Raw genomic sequence first — 19,471 nt, 5'->3', positions numbered from 1 at the left:
GATGGCTGCAGAGTCTAATTTGTACCTGGTGACCTCTTCCTCCAGTGTTTCCTGGGGGTGGAGGGGCAGTCCCTGGAAAGGTGACTGGGACATGCTGAACAGGTCTCGGACCAGGCTGTGCTGCTGTCCCACTCCCTTCACCAGCCTGCCCCGAGCCTCTGTGTGTGAGTAACAGAAGTCTTCCCCTACTCAGGACCCGAAGTAATCAAACCTACCTTTGACCTTGGTGACACAGAGGAGAAAAAGTCCCAGATCAGCGCAGATAGTGGCGTGAGCCTGACATCTGCTTCCCAGGTTTGTGGCAACCTTGTTGAAAATTGTCAGGGTTGAATTTGCTATCTAAAACACATTTTTCTTTTTGTTTTTTTATGGTGCTCAGGATTGAACTCAGGGCCTCACACACACTAAAAAACACTTTATCACAGAGCTATACCCATAACCCTTGTTTTAACTTCACTTAAAAAATTAAAAAAAAAAAAAAAAAAAAAAAAAAAAAAACCAACTTCAAAACAGGATAGATTTCCAATTATAGGGGGATGATTAAATAAGTATAATAGATCCATGTAATACAATATTAGTATACATTAAAGATTGTGTTTTCAAGCTAGTGTGGTGGTACATGCCTACAATCCCAGCAACTTAGGAGGCCAGCCTGGGCAACTTAGCAATTCCATATCTCAAAATAAAAAATAAAAAAGAACTGGAGATGTAGCTTAGTGGTAAAGCTCCTCTGAGTTCAGTTCCTAATCCAAAAAAAGATTGTGTTTTTAAAAACTTAGTAACGTGGGAAAATATTTCTAATATTAAGTATATATTATTCCAATTTTGCTTTAAGAATGTAGTTAAAGCTGGGCATGGTGGTGCACACCTGTAATTTCAGTGACTTGGGAGGCTGAGGCAGGAGGATCTTGAGTTCAAAGCCAGTCTCAGCAACTTAGTGATGCACTTAGCAACTCAGTGAGACCCTGTCTCTAATAAAAATATATGATATAGCTCATTTGGTAGTGTGCTTGCCTCACATGCACAAGGCCCTGGGTTCAAACCCCAGAAACACACACACTTCCTTTATATAGTTATATAAAGGCTGTGGATGTGGTTCAGTGGTTAGGCACCCCTGAGTTCAATCCCCAGTACCAAAAAGCAAAACAAAACAAAAGAATGTATTTAGAAAAAGACTGAAAAGAAATATATGAAAAACAGTGGTTAATGTGGGTGGTACATTTGTGGCTTATTCTTGTTTCTTTGTTCTTTCATCTGTTTTCTGCAGTGAATGTGTATTTTTTTAATGTGTGTTGTTTCTTTTTCATTATATAAGTCATAAATTTTCTATTGAAGAAAAAATAAGTCGCTCATGACCTCTCTAGAGATGATATCGAAGGGTGAGGAGGGGAGAAGGAAGAAGATACAGTATTTCTGAGGGAAACCGAGAGCAGGTGGGACACCTCCCCTACTATGTCTGTGTCCCTATCTTATTTCAGAGAACCGATCAAGACTCAGTCATCGGTGTGAGTCCAGCTGTTATGATCCGCAGCTCAAGTCAGGATTCTGAAGTTAGCACTGTGGTAGGGGAACACCACACTGGCATCTTGGTGGGTGGGATGTGGGTTTCCCCTCTGGAAAAGGGGGGCTTCTTTCTCTTTGGAGGCTGCTCTTAGTCTCAGCTCAGCATGGGTCTCATGGTGGAGATGTGTGCCTGTTATGGGTGTTCATATGTGGGATTTCACAGGGCTTCTTCTCATCTTATGAAGAAGGTACTTAGAGAAGCTATCTGACTCACCTGTGAAATTCAGTGCTTTCTAATGGTAGCAGAGAGCTCAGACAGTGTGACATTTCTGGGGCCCTTCCCTGGAGAATCTCTCTTACTACCTCTTTTCCCTTTCCAGGTAAGCAATAGTTCTGGAGAGACGCTTGGTGCAGACAGTGATCTGAGCAGCAATGCAGGAGATGGACCAGGTGGTGAGGGCAGTGCCCACTTGGCAAGTTCCCGGGGCACTTTGTCTGATAGTGAAATTGAGACCAACTCTGCCACAAGTGCCATCTTTGTAAGCTTTGTTTACTAACAAAAGAAGACCATTTCTTTAGTTGGGGAGGGAAATAGGTTAGAAAAGAATGATATGTTGAGATACAATTAGAAGGAAAAGATAGGCTGGGGGCAAGGGGGCAATGGTAGAGCGCTTCCCTTAACAGTTGCAAGAAAAAAAGCACCAGAAAGAAAAAAAGAAAAGGAAAAGATAAAATAATGCATAGATAATATTTGGCTTTAAGGACAATGTTTCTCAAGGCTTTTTTTTTTTTAGCAATTTGACTTCAAGATCTAGGGATTTTATTTTATTTTTTTTTTAAATATTTTTAGATATTGATAGACCTTTATTTTATTCATTTATTTTTTTTATGTGGTGCTGAGAATCGAACCCAGGGCCTCACACATGCTAGGCAAGCGCTCTGTCACTGAGCCACAACCCCAGCCCAATCTAGGGATTTTAGAACCCTCTTAATCATAGGTGGATTAGGTCCCTTCTCAGTCAGATAAGAACTTCGAATCATGTGTAGTAATAATGCCCATATTTTAGAATTGATTTATTTTTAATTGATGCATTGTAGTTGTACATGAAAGTAGAGTTCATTGTGATGTGTTCATGCATGTACATGGCATAGTCTGTGATCCTCATATTTAAAATGGACAAAGCAAAACCTTTGTGGCAATATCAGGGCAATTGTAACTATCACAGAGTGCCAGTCTACCTATTAACTCTGGACTAGTCCAATTTTATTTTGGTCACTTCTCTATTTCCATAATAAATACCTTAACACAGTATTTATTATAGTATATTACCCAACAGTCATTTAAAGTTTTCACTTCTTAGTAAACATGTGTGAAGTGATTTACTAAGTGCCAGATTCCCATACTAAAGGAATGGAGAGCATGATTCCTACTCTCAACAAATTTATAATTCAGCAGATTGCTATAAATAGTCTCTTCTGATAGGCAAGGGGAACAAAGAACAAAGCCTTAGGAAAAAAAGAATTTGCCCTAGGTCACCCAAAGTCCTAGGCTAGCTGTAATAATATGAATTCCTTTTAGTCCTTGTCTTAGACAAGTAAGGCAAGTGTGTGTGTGTGTGCCTCTTAATATACATTGAATATTCTGATACACTTGCCTCTTTGTTAGAGAAGAGTATGGGGTATTCTGACAAGAACTCATAGATCCTTATCTTTGATCTGTGGGAAGAATGAAAAATAAAATTTAAATAAAATCAATTATTTAACACTGGTGACCAAGACATCCTGTAGATGTATTTCTTCTAATAGTGATTCCCAGAGTGAAGGTTGGAATAGGATTGGGAATCAGGGCCATTCAAGTTAATGGGCCTTAACTCTCTGAGCTCAAGACTGTTTTAGCAAGAGCATTTCAGATCCTTCCAATGTGCTTCTGTTCTGAATGTTAAGGTAAATATCATGAAATATCAATCTTCAGAAAGCCATTCAGCTCTGTGCTACCTTTCCTAGACCTTCCTGAGACAAATTCTTACTTGTCCTGTGCTGGTGCAAGGGATTTTTGTACAGGCAAGTTGCTGAGTGCAGTTACCTAAATTTCTTGGCTCAAAAAACTGTTTTAATGAGAAGTAAATTATGCTAAATCTGTATGGTCCATTGAGCAAAGTATTGGACTGTGAACTACGAGACTGGCATTTAGTCACACTAATTAGATATTGCCCAATAACTTTTGATCAGTTGCTTCTTTGCTTATTCTGTCCTTGTGTTATGAAAGGGCATGGTATTGCTTACCTCTTACCTAGGATAAAATTATTTTGATTGAATAGAAAGGCTAATATTGCAGAAGTGACCAGTGGAGTTAGTGATTCTTCTCAGAGGTAGTAAGAGATGGTAGGATAGAAGAAATTAAAATTTTTAAAATCAGTTACCAACTCTGTGCCAGGCACTGCTAAGTGCTTTTTACCCCTTGATGGGGGTGTAAATCAGTAGTAGAAAGCTTTCCTAACATGCATGAGGCCCTGGGTTCAATCCCTAGCACTAGAAAAAAAAAAATTATTCCTTGCCGTAGTCCTGTGATGAGGAAAATAAGGGTCAGAGAAGCTAAGTTTTATGCCTACAGTCACATAGCTAATGAGGCGAGGATCTGAACCTTGGTCAGTCTGACTTCAAAACCTGTGTTCTTTCTACTATATTGTGCTGCTCAAGAGAGTTGGCCTGGTTATTATTTTTCTTTTTTTAAGAGAAAGTTGTCATACAGAGTTTAAGGAGTTAAGATAAATCAGAATGAAAAGTTGATCACTTGGTTTGGGAGGCAGTAACAGAAAGCAGGGTTATCAGATTGACTTTTGGTCAAATCCTAGAGGCAGGTAGGGGCACTGGAATTTTTTTGTTGCTAATGGATGATGCCTGGTGTGAGCCTTTTGGTGAGATGTTTGGTTTACCTTGTCCCTATTCACTGACCTATCACCTTGTCTCTCTAGGGTAAAGCCCACAGCCTGAAGCCAAAGGAGAAACTGGCAGGCAGCCCAGTTCGCTCTTCTGAAGATGTAAGCCAGCGAGTCTATCTCTACGAGGGACTCCTAGGTGAGAAATGGACTGGGAAGGCCCTTCACACTGGAAGAAAGCTGAGCTCAGGGGAGAGGGTAGTCTGACCAGTAGCTGCTTGGCTCTTTACTGATCACAGTGCTAACACTGGATAGAATGTCATATCTGAAGCAAGTGAATTATGGGGTCTGGAACAAGCAGTAGGTGAAAACTAGACGAAATTGGATTTTGACATTAATCAACAGCCTTTCTGTCTTCCTTTCTTCATTTCCTTGCTGCCATGGTCTTTCCTGCTCACAAATTGGCAGGAAGGGACAAAGGATCGATGTGGGACCAGTTAGAGGATGCTGCTATGGAGACCTTTTCTATAAGTAACCACCTTTCTTTGTGTGCTGTATTTATGCCTCCTGCTCGGGAGGGGCTGGGCCTTACTTGGTAACATCTGGTTCTGGTGGCAGGAATGTTAGATCTGGAGTAGAGGTTCATGTTTCCTTTACCCTGGATTTTGGAATCACTGTCTTTTATCTGGGGTTTACTCTCTTTATTTTATTTTATTTTTGGCAGCTGTATTCCTTACATGTTAAATAGTTCTTTAAAAAGTCTTTATTCTACACAGGCAAAGAGCGTTCTACTTTGTGGGACCAAATGCAATTCTGGGAAGATGCGTTTTTAGATGCGGTGATGTTAGAGAGAGAAGGGATGGGTATGGACCAGGGTCCTCAGGAAATGATTGACAGGTATGGAGCTTGGAAAACCTGTGGGACTATGCAAATTCAGCCTTCTCCTTATTAGTTAGGAGTCTCCTGCCTGAGGGCCTACTTGTGCCTGGTCTTCTGCTTAGGTACCTGTCCCTGGGAGAACATGACCGGAAGCGCTTAGAAGATGATGAAGATCGCTTATTGGCAACACTTTTGCACAACCTCATCTCCTACATGCTGCTGATGAAGGTAATGTTGGTTTTGCTTATGTCTGGCTGTTAACTGTTGCTGGAAGGGCAAGGCTTATTCCTATTGCCTAAATTCTGGTGTCACTGGGAAACTATTAAAGCATCTTGGGGGACTTTGAAAAGTCTGAGTCCTCTCTGTCAGTTTACATAGGATCTCTTTAGCTGAAACTGCCAGGCTCTTAGGCTAATGGATGTTGTAAAGGTAATTGTTCATTCCATACCATGTTTTTTTGAATTTTATCTGGGCTCCCTGAGCTAATAGATTTAGGATGCCAATAGAGCTCCACACAGACTGCAATGAATTATTTATATATTTATATTAATAGTAGGTTCTAAAACCTCAGAAAGGATGCTAAGAATTTACTTTTCAGCAGCAGCCTATTATGTAGGATTTTTCAACAACTGTAAAAAGAGCTACCCGTTAGCAAAGTAATAGTGAGTTTTTTTTTTTTTTTTTTTAATTTGGTTGTGCTTGGTTTTCATAGCTGTAGAAGAAGTATGGTACCAAATGAAAAATCCTGCTCTGATAGGGAAACATAATTTGGGGGTTGCTGGGTAGAAGAGAGTTATTTTGAGAATGAGTCCTTGAAAATGGCTTTCCTCCTGCTCTCCCCAGCCTCCTTAGATGTGAAGGGATCACTTAGTCAAATGCAGAGAATTTTGGTTTGCTTCACTTTTGTTGTAAAATTCCCTCTACTTTGTTGAATTCCAGGGGCACCAGTTGACTGGTTGGGGAAGGACGATAATTCTTAACCTTCAGAGGGTCTCAGCTACCACAGTCTCAGAGTCACCATTCTGAGTCATTATTTCTACCTTATGCTCTAAGGAGCCCTTTAGGGGTGAATGTTATCTGTTGGGGATGAGAGGACATGTCCCCTTGAAGTCTGTCTGCTCTAAGAGCCACTTTTTTGCAGGAACTAACCAGAGATAGAGTTAGGACTTTTCTCCCTAGTACATTGGCAGAACCCACAGTCAAAAGCATTTTCCCATGTTCAGAGATGTGTCCTTTCAGAATCCCACTTTCAAAGAGGAGGAAACTCACTTGTACATTCTCTTATTTCTACCTCAGTTGAGAGTAGAACAGATCCCTTATTAACGTTCTGTCTTGGTTTTCCAGGTGAACAAGAATGACATCCGAAAGAAGGTTCGACGTCTGATGGGAAAGTCACATATTGGACTTGTGCATAGCCAGCAAATCAATGAGGTGCTTGATCAGCTGGCAAATCTGGTGAGCATAGCTCAACCCTCCCCTGGGCTCTTACTCCGCTGCACTTGCTGACCTTCCTGCTAGGCTTCTGGCCTAATGCATAGGTTTCCCCAAGGCCATTTCTTGGCTATATAGCTGTGCAGTCCAATTCAGCCCTAATTTTGAGGATCAGACAGTAGTCAGATGAGGTTTTAGCCCTTGTGTTCTGTACTGGGATTCTGCCCTGAAACTACCTACTGCAGAACTTTCCATGTGTGATCTTTGGACTCCTGAGAATCTACAAAGTAAAAGCTATTTTCATCAAGATAGTAAAATACCTGTTTTCTGGCTTGACATTTTCACTGATGCTGCAAAAGCAGTGGTGTGTAAACTGCTGATGCCTTAACACCCTGGCCCTAAACTATGCTAGCCCAAGCTCACCTCCATCATCTCTCACTGAAAACCTTTACTTTTATTAAACCACTATCATTGATTCTGTGTCTCCTTAATATTCTGTGTAACAAAATGAAAAGTATACTTATTGCATTTCTGTTGCAAATGCAAGTATGATAGATTTTTTTTTAATCTCACACCTTATTTCAAAAATTTCAGATGAATCTGGGCTCTGAAATTTGTGTTAACAATGAAACAGTTCAAGAAAAAGAAATTTAGAAATAATTTCAAGTTTACAGAAAATTTGGAAGAATAATGGCAGCGTATGGTGTGGCACATGTAATCCCAGTGATTCCATAGGCTGAGGCAGGAGGAGCACAAATTCCCAGTCAGCCTCAGCAAATAAGTGAGGTCTGAAGCAATTTAGTGAGACCATGTCTCAAAATAAAAAATCCTGGGGATGTAACTCAGTGGTAAAGTGCTCCTGGGGCTCAGTCCCCAGTAACAAAAAAAAAAAAAAAAAAAAAAAGCAAAAAACAAAAAACCAACCAAACAATTTAAAAACAAAAAGCAAAACTTAAAAATCCTGGAAGAGGGGCTGGGGAGATAGCTCAGTCGGTAGAGTGCTTGCCTTGTAAGCACAAGGCCCTGGGTTCGATCCCCAGCACCCAAAAAAAAAAAAAAAAAAAAAAAAATCCTGGAAGAATAATATGAAGAACTATGTATTTTACCTAGTTTTACCATTTTGCAGCACTTGTCACATAATACAATACTTTTTCTAATCTACAGTCTATAATCCAATTTCCCCAACTGTCCCAGTAATTTCTTTTTAGCAATCCCAACCCTCCTCAGCATTTCTTTGTCATTTCATAGTGTTAATCTTTTTTTTTTTTTTTTTTTTTTTTTTTTTTTTTTTTTTTTGAGACAGGGTCTTGCTAATTGCTAAGGCTAACCTCAAACTTTGAAGCCTCCTGTTTCAACCTCCTGACTCACTGGGATTACAAATGTGTGCTTCTGCATCTGTGCCACTGTGCCCAGCTGATGTTGATCTTTTTGCAGAATACAGGCATCTTAGTTTACCAAGTGCCCATCACTTAGGTTTTCCTGATTCCTTATATGATAGACGCTTTGAGGATAAGTACTGACAGTTTGAATTGCAAGGTGAACTGTTAGCTTTGTTCATGGATCGCCACTTTTACTTGAAAGAATGACTAACAAACAATGGCTATTCAGAGTTGAGTATTTAGCAGACATTTTCTTCAAAATTAACAGAGGTAAGCCAATTTTAAGGAAAACATTAGATAGTACTTGTTAATGGTAAGATTCAAGCTTACAAGTGAAAATGAGATTTTTTTTTTTTTTTTTTTTGCGGTGCTGGGGATCGAACCCAGGGCTTTGTGTTTGCAAGGCAAGCACTCTACCAACTGAGCTATCTTCCCAGCCCGAAAATGAGAATTTTGTAAGATTTTTTTGTTTTTTTTTTAAGACACATTTGTATTTAGTATCATGATCAGACTATTACATTTAGCAATCAACTACATGGGTGGAAAAAAGAAAAAAAACAGTCTACATTAAAATCCTTTGTTGGAATGCGTTATACTTTCCACAGAATAGAAACTAAAATAACCTGTTATACAATTAGTCACAAATATAGTCCTTGAGTTTTTTTGCCCCTACACATGAGTATTGTGTAAACCATGTCTTTGTAGCAGCTAGACCCTGCCATCACTGTGCTTGGCTGAGTTCACAAATCTGTTGCAATCTGTAGCTTCCCTGTCACTTCTCTGGCTCTTCTCTCCTGCTAAGCTTTGTTGCCTGGCAGTATTAAAACCTTCTGCCACTGCCATAGCTACTGCTGCTGCTGGAACCACCATAGCCACCTTGGTTTCGTGGTTTGGCAAAGTATTGGCCTCCACCTCTGTAAGGTCCAGAGCTCCTGCCTCCAGAGTTTCTACCTTTCATGGGTCCAGAATTTGATGACTGATAGTTGTAAGTGCAAAAATCATTGTAGCTTCCACCATCTCCAAATTGCTTCCATCATTACCAAATCCATTGTAGTCATCCCCGCTGCCACCATATCTACCACCACCGTGGCTACCACCAAAGCCACCATGACCACTGAAGTTTCCTCCATGACCAAAATTTGTCATTTCCACCAAAACCACCTCCACAACCACAACCAAAGTTTCCAGGACCACTTTGACCTCTTTGACTAGATGAAGCACTAGCCATCTCTTGCTTTGACAGGGCTTTCCTCACTTCACAGCTGTGGCCTTTCACAGTATGGTATTTCTGAATGACAAGCTTTTTTTTTTTTTATTGTAAACAAATGGGATACATGCTGTTTCTGTTTGTACATGGAGTAACAGCATACCATTTCCGTAGTCATACATTTACATAGGGTAATGATGTTTGATTCATTCTGTTATTTTTTCCTTCCCCCCTACTCCTCCCACCCCTCTTTTCCCTCTATACAGTCCCTCCTTTCTCCATTCTTGCCCCGCTCCTGCCCCCCATTATGTGTCATCATCTGCTTATCAGTGAGATCATTCGCCTTTTGGATTTTTGAGATTGGCTTATCTCGCTTAGCATGATATTCTCCAATTTCATTCATTTGCCTGCAAATGTCATAATTTTATCATTCTTTATGGCTGAGTAATATTCCATTATATATAATATACCACAGTTTCTTTATCCATTCATCAATTGAAGGACATCTAGGTTGGTTCCACAGTCTGGCTGTTGTAATTGAGCAGCTATGAACATTGATGTGGCTGTATCTCTGTAGTATGCTGATTTTAAGTCCTTTGGGTATAGGCCAAGGAGTGGGATAGCTGGGTCAAATGGTGGTTCCATTCCAAGTTTTCTAAGGAATCTCCACACTGCTTTCCAGAGTGGCTGCACTAATTTGCAGCCCCACCAGCAATGTATGAGTGTGCCTTTTTCCCCACATCCTCTCCAACACCTATTGTTGCTTGTATTCTTGATAATTGCCATTCTAATTGGGGTAAGATGGAATCTTAGTGTAGTTTTGATTTGCATTTCTCTTGTTACTAAAGATGGTGAACATTTTTTCATATGTTTGTTGATTGCTTGTAGATCTTCTGTGAAGTGTCTATTCATTTCCTTAGCCCATTTGTCGATTGGGTTATTTGTATTCTTGGTGTAGAGTTTTTTGAGATCTTTATATATTCTGGAAATTAGTGCTCTATCTGAAATATGAGTGGCAAAGATTTTCTCCCACTCTGTAGGCTCTCTCTTCGCATTGCTGATAGTTTCCTTTGCTGAGAGAAAGCTTTTTAGTTTGAATCTATCCCAGTTGTTGATTCTTGCTTTTATTTCTTGTGCTATGGGAGTCCTGTTAAGGAAGTCTGATCCAAAGCCAACAAGGTGAAGATTTTGACCTACTTTTTCTTCTATAAGATGCAAGGTCTCTGGTCTAATTTTGAGGTCCTTGATCCATTGTGAGTTGATTTTTGTGCAAGGTGAGAGATAGGGGTTTAATTTCATTCTGTTGCATATGGATTTCCAGTTTTCCCAGCACCATTTGTTGAAGAGGCTATCTTTTCTCCATTGCATATTTTTGGCACCTTTGTCTAGTATGAGAAAATTGTATTTATTTGGGTTTGTGACCATGTCCTCTATTCTGTACCATTGTTCTACCTGTCTATTTTGGTGCCAATACCATGCCGTTTTTGTTACTATTGCTTTGTAGTATAGTTGAAGTTCTGGTATTGCGAAACCCCCTGCTTCATTCTTCCTGCTAAGGATTATTTTAGCTATTCTGGGTTTCTTATTCTTCCAGATGAATTTCATGATTGCTTGCTCTATTTCTGTAAGGTACATAATTGGGATTTTAATTGGAATTGCATTGAATCTGTATAGCACTTTAGGTAGTATGGTCATTTTGACAATATTAATTCTGCCTATCCAAGAACATGGGAGATCTTTCCATCTTCTACATAATTGGGATTTTAATTGGAATTGCATTGAATCTGTATAGCACTTTAGGTAGTATGGTCATTTTGACAATATTAATTCTGCCTATCCAAGAACATGGGAGATCTTTCCATCTTCTAAGGTCTTCCTCGATTTCTTTCTTTAATGTTTTGTAGTTTTCCTTGTAGAGATCTTTTACCTCTTTGGTTAGATTGATGCCCAAGTATTTTATGTTTTTTGAGGCTATTGCAAATGGAGTTGTTTTCCTCATTTCCCTTTCAGATGTTTCATCGCTTGCATATAAAAATGCTTTAGATTTATGCGTGTTGATTTTATAGCCTGCTATTTTGCTGAATTCATTGATGAGGTCTAGAAGTTTTCTGGAGGAGTTTTTTGGATCCTCTAAATATAGAATCATGTCATCAGCAAATAGTGACAGCTTAAGTTCCTCTTTTCCTATTCGTATCCCTTTAATTTCTTTAGTCTGCCTAATTGCTCTGGCTAGAGTTTTGAGGACAATGTTGAATAGAAGTGGTGAAAGAGGACATCCCTGTCTTGTTCCCGTTTTTAAAGGAAATGGTTTCAGTTTTTCTCCATTAAGAATGATGTTGGCCATAGGCTTAGCATAAATAGCCTTTACAATGTTCAGGTATGTTCCTTCTATCCCTATTTTTTCTAGTGTTTTGAGCATGAAGGGGTGTTGTATTTTGTCGAATGCTTTTTCTGAGTCAATTGAAATAACCATATGATTCTTATCCTTAAGTCTATTGACATGATGGATTACATTTATTGATTTACGGATATTAAACCATCCTTGCATTCCAGGGATGAATTCCACTTGATCGTGGTGCACGGTTTTCTTAATATGCTTTTGGATACGGTTTGCCAATATTTTGTTAAGGATCTTTGCATCTATATTCATCAAGGATATTGGTCTAAAATTTTCTTTCCTTGATGTGTCTTTTCCTGGTTTGGGTATGAGGGTGATATTAACTTCATAGAATGAGTTTGGTAGGGTACCCTCTTTTTCTATTTCCTGGAATACTTTGAGAAGTATTGGAATGAGATGTTCTTTGAAGGTCTTATAGAACTCGGCTGAGAATCCATCTGGTCCTGGGCTTTTCTTGGATGGTAGGTTTTTAATGGCTTCTTCTATTTCATTGCTTGATATTGATCTGTTTAAATTGTGTTTGTCCTCATGGTTCAGCTTGGGAGGAGCATATGTCTCTAGAAATTTGTCAATGTCTTCGGTAGATTCTATCTTGTTGGAATACAGATTTTCAAAGTAGCTTCTAATTAGGTTATGTATCTCAGGGGTGTCTGTCGTGATATTTCCTTTTTCATCACGAATTTTAGTACTTAGAGTTTTCTCTTGCCTTCTCTTTGTTAGTGTGGCTAAGGGTTTGTCTATTTTGTTTACTTTTTCAAAGAACCAACTTTTTGTTTTGTCAATTTTTGAATTGTTTCTTTTATTTCAATTTCATTGATTTCAGCTCTGATTTTAATTATTTCCTGTCTTCTACTACTTTTGCTGTTATTCTGTTCTTTTTCTAGGGCTTTGAGCTGTAATGTTATGTCATTTAGTTGTTGACTTTTCATTCTTTTCTGGAATGTGCTCCATGCAATGAATTTTCCTCTTAGTACTGCTTTCATAGTGTCCCAGAGATTTTGATATGTTGTATCGTCATTCTCATTGACCTCTAAGAATTTTTTTATCTCCTCCCTGATGTTTTCTGTTATCCATGTTTCATTCAATAGCATATTATTTAGTTTCCAGGTGTTGGAGTAATTTCTGTTTTTTATTTTGTCATTAATTTCTACTCTCAGTCCATTATGACAGAACACAAGGCAGTATCTCTGTTTTTTTGCATTTCCTAAGGACTGCTTTGTGGCATAACCTATGGTCTATTTTCGAGAAGGTTCCATGTACTGCTGAGAAGAAAGTGAATCCACTCATTGATGGATGGAATATTTTATATATGTCTATTAAGTCTAGGTTATTGATTGTGTTAATGAGTTCTATGGTTTCTTTGTTTGATTTTTGTTTGGAAGATCTATCTATTGGTGACAGAGGTGTGTTAAAGTCACCCAGAATTATTGTGTTGTAGTCTATGTGATTCCTGAAATTGAGAAGGATTTGTTTGATGTACAGGGATGTACCATTGTTTGGGACATAAATATTTACTATCATTATGTCTTCCTGATTTATGGTACCCTTAAGCAGTATGAAATGTCCTTCTTTATCCCTTCTGACTAACTTTGGCTTAAAGTCCACTTTATCTGATATAAGGATGGAAACCCCTGCTTTTTTACTGAGTCCATGTGCATGGTAGGTTTTTTCCCATCCTTTCACCTTTAGTCTGTGGATATCTTTTTCTATGAGATGATTCTCTTGCAGGCAGCATATTGTTGGGTCTTTCTTTTTAATCCCTTCTGCCAGTCTATGTCTTTTGATTGATGAGTTTAGGCCATTAACATTCAGGGTTATTATTATTGAGATATGATTTGTATTCCCAGTCATTTGGCTTATTTTTGGTTTTTAAGTTGGCTTGGTTTCTCCTTTGAGTGGTTTTTCTCTAAGGTAGTTCCTCCCTTTGCTGACCTACATTGTTGTTTTTCATTTCCTCCTCATGGAATATTTTGTTGAGAACATTCTGTAGCACAGCCTTTCTATTTGTAAATTCTTTTAACTTTTGTTTATCATGGAAGGATTTTATTTCATCTTCAAATCTGAAGGTCAGTTTTGCTGGGTATAGGATTCTTGGGTGGCAACCATGTTCTTTCAGAGTTTGAAATATGTTGTTCCAGGCCCTTCTAGCTTTTAGAGTCTGGGTTGAGAAGTCGGCTGCTATCAGTATTGGTCTCCCCCTATATGTAATCTGATGCTTTTCTCTCGTGGCCTTCAAAATTCTATCTTTATTTTGAATGTTAGGCATTTTCATCATAATGTGCTTTGGTGTGGATCTGTTGTGATTTTGTGCATTTGGTGTTCTGTAAGCCTCTTGTATTTGATTTTCCATTTCATTCTTTAGGCTTTGGAAATTTTCTGATATTATTTCATTGAATAGGTTGTTCATTCCTTTGGTTTGTATCTCTGTGCCTTCCTCAATCCCAATAATTCTTAAATTTGGGCTTTTCATGATGTCCCATAGTTAGAATCTAGATTTGTTTGGATCATTTTCTTCCCTTGTTTTTTCATTTTGTTCATGTATCTTCCCCTCTAGCAGTGCAGATCTGGGGTACTGCAGATTTCCCCCTATAGGCTTATAATGGCCTATAGGTTTCCAAAACCCTTTCTTTAAGGGGAGATCAATATTAGCAGTGCCCAATTCAGACACTATGCAATCCTAGACCAAATAGCCCCTATGAGGACAATAACAAAATTGTCATAATAAACAGAATGAGTTCAAATATTATCTTCAATAAAACAAACAGATTTGCAATAAGGTCTGCAGTTTCTAATGGAGGACAAAGAGGATGCAGAGGGATGTAGAATGTGGCTGTTAATGGGATAAGAAAAGATTATACAGAAGTTCTAGATAATAGAAAGGGTGAGAGTGTAATCAAAAGAAATTGGATGTTAGCATGCAAAAAAGAGAGAAAGAGACTCTGAGGGAACAGGTAAACAAAAGGAAAAGAGAGCAAGAAAAGTAAAGAAATAAAAACTTAAATTTTTTCTACAAGGAGAAAAAAGAAAATCTACAGTATAACAGTCATATAGTAATGAAACCTCCCAGTGTTCAGTAGCCTGATGCATGAGAGGTACCTGACAATGAGCTTCAAGCCTCCAGCAGGCGTCTCAGGATGGGATTTGCCCCACGTAAACATCAGAGTTACGGCTTCCAAGATTATCCAAGATGGCCGCTCTGGCTTCCAAATGTGTTGGCAAATGGGGAGCTGCAGCTCAGGGTGTGGATGTGGTCAGCTGGAGGTCCTGGAGGCGGGATGCAGGTGGTCCTGGAGGTCCGGTGTGTTTGGTGTGGTTGTGGGATCCTGGAGGCCGAGTGCAATCAGTCGGTCTGGGGTCCCGGTGATAGGGCGCAGTCAGTTCGTATGGGGGTTCTGGCGGCAGGGAGCAGTCAGTCGATGTGAGGGCCCCAGAGGCATGGAGTGATTGGTCGGGCTGAGGGAACCTGGAGACAGGGCTCAGTCAGTCTGGCCAGGGGTCCTAGGGGGCCTGGCTGTTGTCTCAAAATGGCGACAACCACGTGTAATCAAACCTGCAGGTACTGTGACAGAGAACTTCCAGGCAACAGCAGGCCGCTGGTGCTCCACTGGTGGTCAGCAATCAGTTTGCTGACTGTTGTCGGATGATTGGGAGGTGAACCTCGTGCGTTGGGTGATGGATAGGTGTAAGGAAGGCAATGACCAGCCAGAGGCAGGCAAATGGCGGATGATAGGCGCCTGACAGTGAGCAATCAGCACTCAAAAAAGGTGTCGATATGCTGGCAGACTGGAGGTCATCACAGCAGACAAATGGGGTAAACACCAGGGAATCAATAAGCAGCAAAAACTGCCTCACCAAGAAACAGATATCCTCTGCTTGAAACCAGAGTTACTGAGGGACAAGGAACGCAGCCTCCATCTAGTCCACCATCTTGGATCTCCCCTGAATGACAATCTTATCCACAGAGTCATGGTTGACAAAAGTTACAAAAGCAAAACCCCTCTTCTTTCCACTGCCTCTGTCAGTCATGATTTCAATAACTTCAGTTTTCCCATACCATTCAACATAATCTCATAGGTGATATTCTTCAGTGTCTTCTATAATGCCACCAACAAAGATCTTTTTCACAGTTAAGTGGTCCCCTGGTCTTTGAGACTCTTCTCTTGAGACAGCTCTCTTTGGTTCCACAACTCTTCCTTCCATCTTGTGTGGTCTTGCTCTCATAACTGCATTCACTTCTTTCACAGTGGCGTAAGTGACAAACCAAAAGCCCCTGAAGCACTTGGTATTTGGGTCTCTCATTACCACACAGTCCATGAGTGTTCCCCATTGCTCAAAATGGCTTTTCAGACTCTCATCAGTTGTTTCAAAACTCAGCCCTCTATTGAATAGCTTCCGCAACTGTTTGGGCTCTTTAGGGGACTCTGATTTAGACATGACAGCAGTAGGAACAGACTTTAATGATGCTTTCTCAGCGGCATCCACAGGCAGAAAGGAGTAAGCTAACAAACGTATCCATTGAATTTTGGAAGATTTTTGAACTTGGATTATCTCAATATTTAAAGACTTTTCTAATGAGATTGTTGATAGCATTGATGAATGATTTTTTTTTTTTTTTGATTTGTAGTAGAAAGATTGTCCAAATACAGTGTGTGATGTTACAAGTTCAAGTATGGATAAAAGAACCACTGAAAATGTAACCTAGACAAATAGATTTTAGTATAACAGTATAAAATGTTCATTGATATGCTTTCTGATTCTACTTTGTGACTAACTTTTAAAAAACTGCTACTTTGAGTTCTGGTGTAGTGGCAAAGAAGAGTATGCATATTTATCTGAAAAGGCTATTAAAAGTCTTCTCCCTTTTCCAAACCGGTATGTGTAAGATCAGATTTTCTTCATATACCTTAACCAAAACAACATATTGCAGCAGGGTGAATGCAGAAGCAGATGTGAAAATGTAGTTATTTTCTATTAAGCCAAATATTTAGGAGATTTGCAAAAATGTAAAACATTGTCACTCTTCATTTTTGTTGTTATTTTTAGGGAAAACATATTTTATAAAAGATATGTCATTTAGGGCTGGGATTATAGCTCAGTGGAAAAGAACTTGCCCAGCATGTGTGAGGCACTGCTAGGTTTGATCCTCAGCACCACATAAAAATAAATACATAAAATAAAGGTATTGTGTTCATCTCAAAAAAAAAAAAAAAAGATGTTATTTATATTGCCACACAATTGGTAATTATTAATTATTTATTTTAAAATGAATTAATGGGGTTGGGGGTGTAGCTCAGTGGTAGGGTACTGCCTAGCATGCTTGAGGCCCTGGGTTTGATACGCAGCACTGCAAAAAAAAAAAAAAAAAAAGAATTAATAAACATTTTTAATTCCTGGTTTTAATTTCTAGTATGGTGAATATAACTTATATAAATAAAAACTCTTTGGGATCGTTAGTAATTTTTTGTTGTTGTACTGGGGATTGAACCCAGGCATGATATAGCACTGAGCTATACCCGCAGTCACTAAGTTGCTGAGACTGGCCTCACGCCTCAGCCTAAATTTGCTGGCACATAGCACAAAAATTCTTTTGTTTTTACAGTACTGGGTATTGAACCTAGGGCCTTGTGTGTACTAGGCAAACATTCTACCACTGAGCTCTATCTCCAACCTAGGAATTTCAGTTATTTTTAAGAGGTATAGGAATCCTGAGAACAAAAAGTTCTTGAACACTTTCCTGGTGGCCAGTGATTGGTAGATGATACTGTGGTAAGGAAGGTGATATTAATTTAATTGCTGAACAGGAGATTCTTGGCCCAGAGCCATGTGTAAAAGGGCTATATGAATGTCCCTAAAAATCTCTCTTTCCTCAGAATGGACGTGATCTCTCTATTCGATCCAGTGGCAGCCGGCACATGAAGAAGCAGACATTTGTGGTGCATGCAGGAACGGACACAAATGGAGATATCTTTTTCATGGAGGTAGGTGTTGGTTTGTGCTGGGAACCCAAAGGAATATTTGAGAGACATAGGGAATTCCTAGGACTGATGAAGAATAATTTTCCCATTTATCTCACTCATCTTCATAATCCATTTATCATTAAATTGTCAGGTTATTATTGCAAATAATTAAGTTAATGTAATAGGTTTTTCCCCACCATTTTGTGTGTGTGTGTGTGTGTGTGTGTGTGTGAGTGTGTGTACATATATATATATATTTTTTTAAATAGATGATAAGGTCACATTGTCCATAAATCAAATAAACATGAGGTAGTATACATTGGGAGGTATTGCACTCATTCTGGTCCTCTTCTACTCAATTCCCCACTCTCCTTTCCTCTTCATCCTCTAGGTAACAACTTTTGTTTGTTTCCTTTGTATTTTCCAGTGGGTTTTTATGCAAACAATAAGGCCTGGGGTAAATTCTTATTTTTCCCCTTTCTTACAGAAAGATTATGCATTGTATTCACTGGTCTGTACCTTGTTTTTTTATTAAATGTTATACTGGCAATCCTCTATAACAGAACAAGAAGTTTCTTGTTCTTTCTATGGCTTCCTTTTTTCCACTGTATGATTGTGCCGTAATTTATCTAACCAGACAGTACATATAGATCCTTTGGTTGCATCCAGTTTTTGCTGTTGATAATAGTGCTACTACGATTGACACCTGTGCCTGCTTAATTTCATACATGTGCAGTTTTGTCTGTAAGAATTCCCAGAAATAGGAGTGCTGGATTTAAGGGACAGTGCATTTGTAATTTTGGTCAATATGACTCTTAACTACCTTTTAATATATTCTACCCTTTTCCCATTTATTTTGTTGAAGAAATTAGATCATTGGCCCTGTGGAGTAGCTCACAGTTTAGACTTCTTGCTGATTGCATCTCCTTGGTGTTACTCTGTCTTGTATCTCTTATAAACTACTAGCTCATTCTAGAGGTTTGATCAGTTTTAGATTCCATGTTTTGCTGGACACAATGGCACACGCCTACAGTGGCACACGCCTATAATCCTAGCAGTGTGGGAGGCTTAGGCAGGAGAATCATAAGTTCAAAGCCAACTTTAGAACTTAGTCAAGCCCTGAACAACTGAATGAGACCCTGTCTCAAAATTTTAAAATAAAAAGGCAGGGGATATGGCATAGTGGTTAAGCACCCCTGGATTCAATCCCTGGTACAAAAATAAACAAATAAAAACAAAAACATTTTTTAAAAATCAATATTTTGGCAAGAATACTTCCTAGGTGATGCTGTATAGTTACTTCCTGAAACCTCACAGGGTCTTCTCTTAGTGGTTCAGATGTGGTTAACAATGCTTTTATGGCTTTGGATTTTGAGTCATAGTCAGCAAAAACCTTCCTTACTCCAGGATTTTCATGGAATTTGTGTATTCTTTCCATGTTTTTTCGTTTTAATTTTATTTGTTGTATTTAGTTATACATGATAACAGAATGCATTTTGATTCATTGTACACAAATGGAATATAACTTCTGTTTTTTTTGTTTTTTTTGGCAATGCTGGTGACTGAACCCAGGATCTTGCACATACATGGCAAGACCACTGAGCTACATCCCCAGCCCTTTTTATTTTATTTTGAGACAGGATCTTTCTAAGTTGTCCAGGCTGGCCTTGAAGTTGGGATTCTCCTACCTCCTAAGTTGCTGGGATTACAAGTGTGGGCCACCATGTCTGGCCAGAAAAGGTCCATTTTCAGAATTAAAAAGATGGAAATTCCCCAGGCTGTGACCCATGACTATATTCCCAGCAACTCTAGAGGCTGAGGCAGGAGGATCCCAAGTTCAA

At 39.1% G+C, this 19,471-nt stretch overlaps 1 protein-coding gene across 50 annotated transcripts in view; it reads left to right on the top strand.

The window, feature by feature from the left end:
* The window catches only part of Madd (MAP kinase activating death domain), a 50,604-nt gene that overhangs the window by 21,455 nt on the left and 9,678 nt on the right, over positions 1-19,471 (top strand). For 16 of the 50 annotated variants that reach the window (XM_047518918.1, XM_047518902.1, XM_047518910.1 and 13 more), the window contains 9 exons: positions 194-294; positions 1,479-1,550; positions 1,884-2,042; positions 4,476-4,578; positions 4,848-4,910; positions 5,156-5,276; positions 5,381-5,486; positions 6,603-6,713; positions 17,544-17,651. In XM_047518918.1, coding sequence (XP_047374874.1) covers positions 194-294; positions 1,479-1,550; positions 1,884-2,042; positions 4,476-4,578; positions 4,848-4,910; positions 5,156-5,276; positions 5,381-5,486; positions 6,603-6,713; positions 17,544-17,651 — 944 coding nt within the window. Of the gene's footprint in view, positions 1-193; positions 295-1,478; positions 1,563-1,883; positions 2,043-4,475; positions 4,579-4,847; positions 4,911-5,155; positions 5,277-5,380; positions 5,487-6,602; positions 6,714-17,543; positions 17,652-19,471 lie in introns of all 50 variants that reach the window. The other 34 variants (XM_047518882.1, XM_047518916.1, XM_047518899.1 and 31 more) reach the window with 5 other exon arrangements.

Source organism: Sciurus carolinensis, chromosome 11, assembly GCF_902686445.1.
Source record: "Sciurus carolinensis chromosome 11, mSciCar1.2, whole genome shotgun sequence".
Taxonomy (NCBI): Eukaryota; Metazoa; Chordata; class Mammalia; order Rodentia; family Sciuridae; genus Sciurus; species Sciurus carolinensis.
Note: the sequence above shows the minus strand (reverse complement) of the source record. Positions and strands in the feature narration are given on the sequence as shown.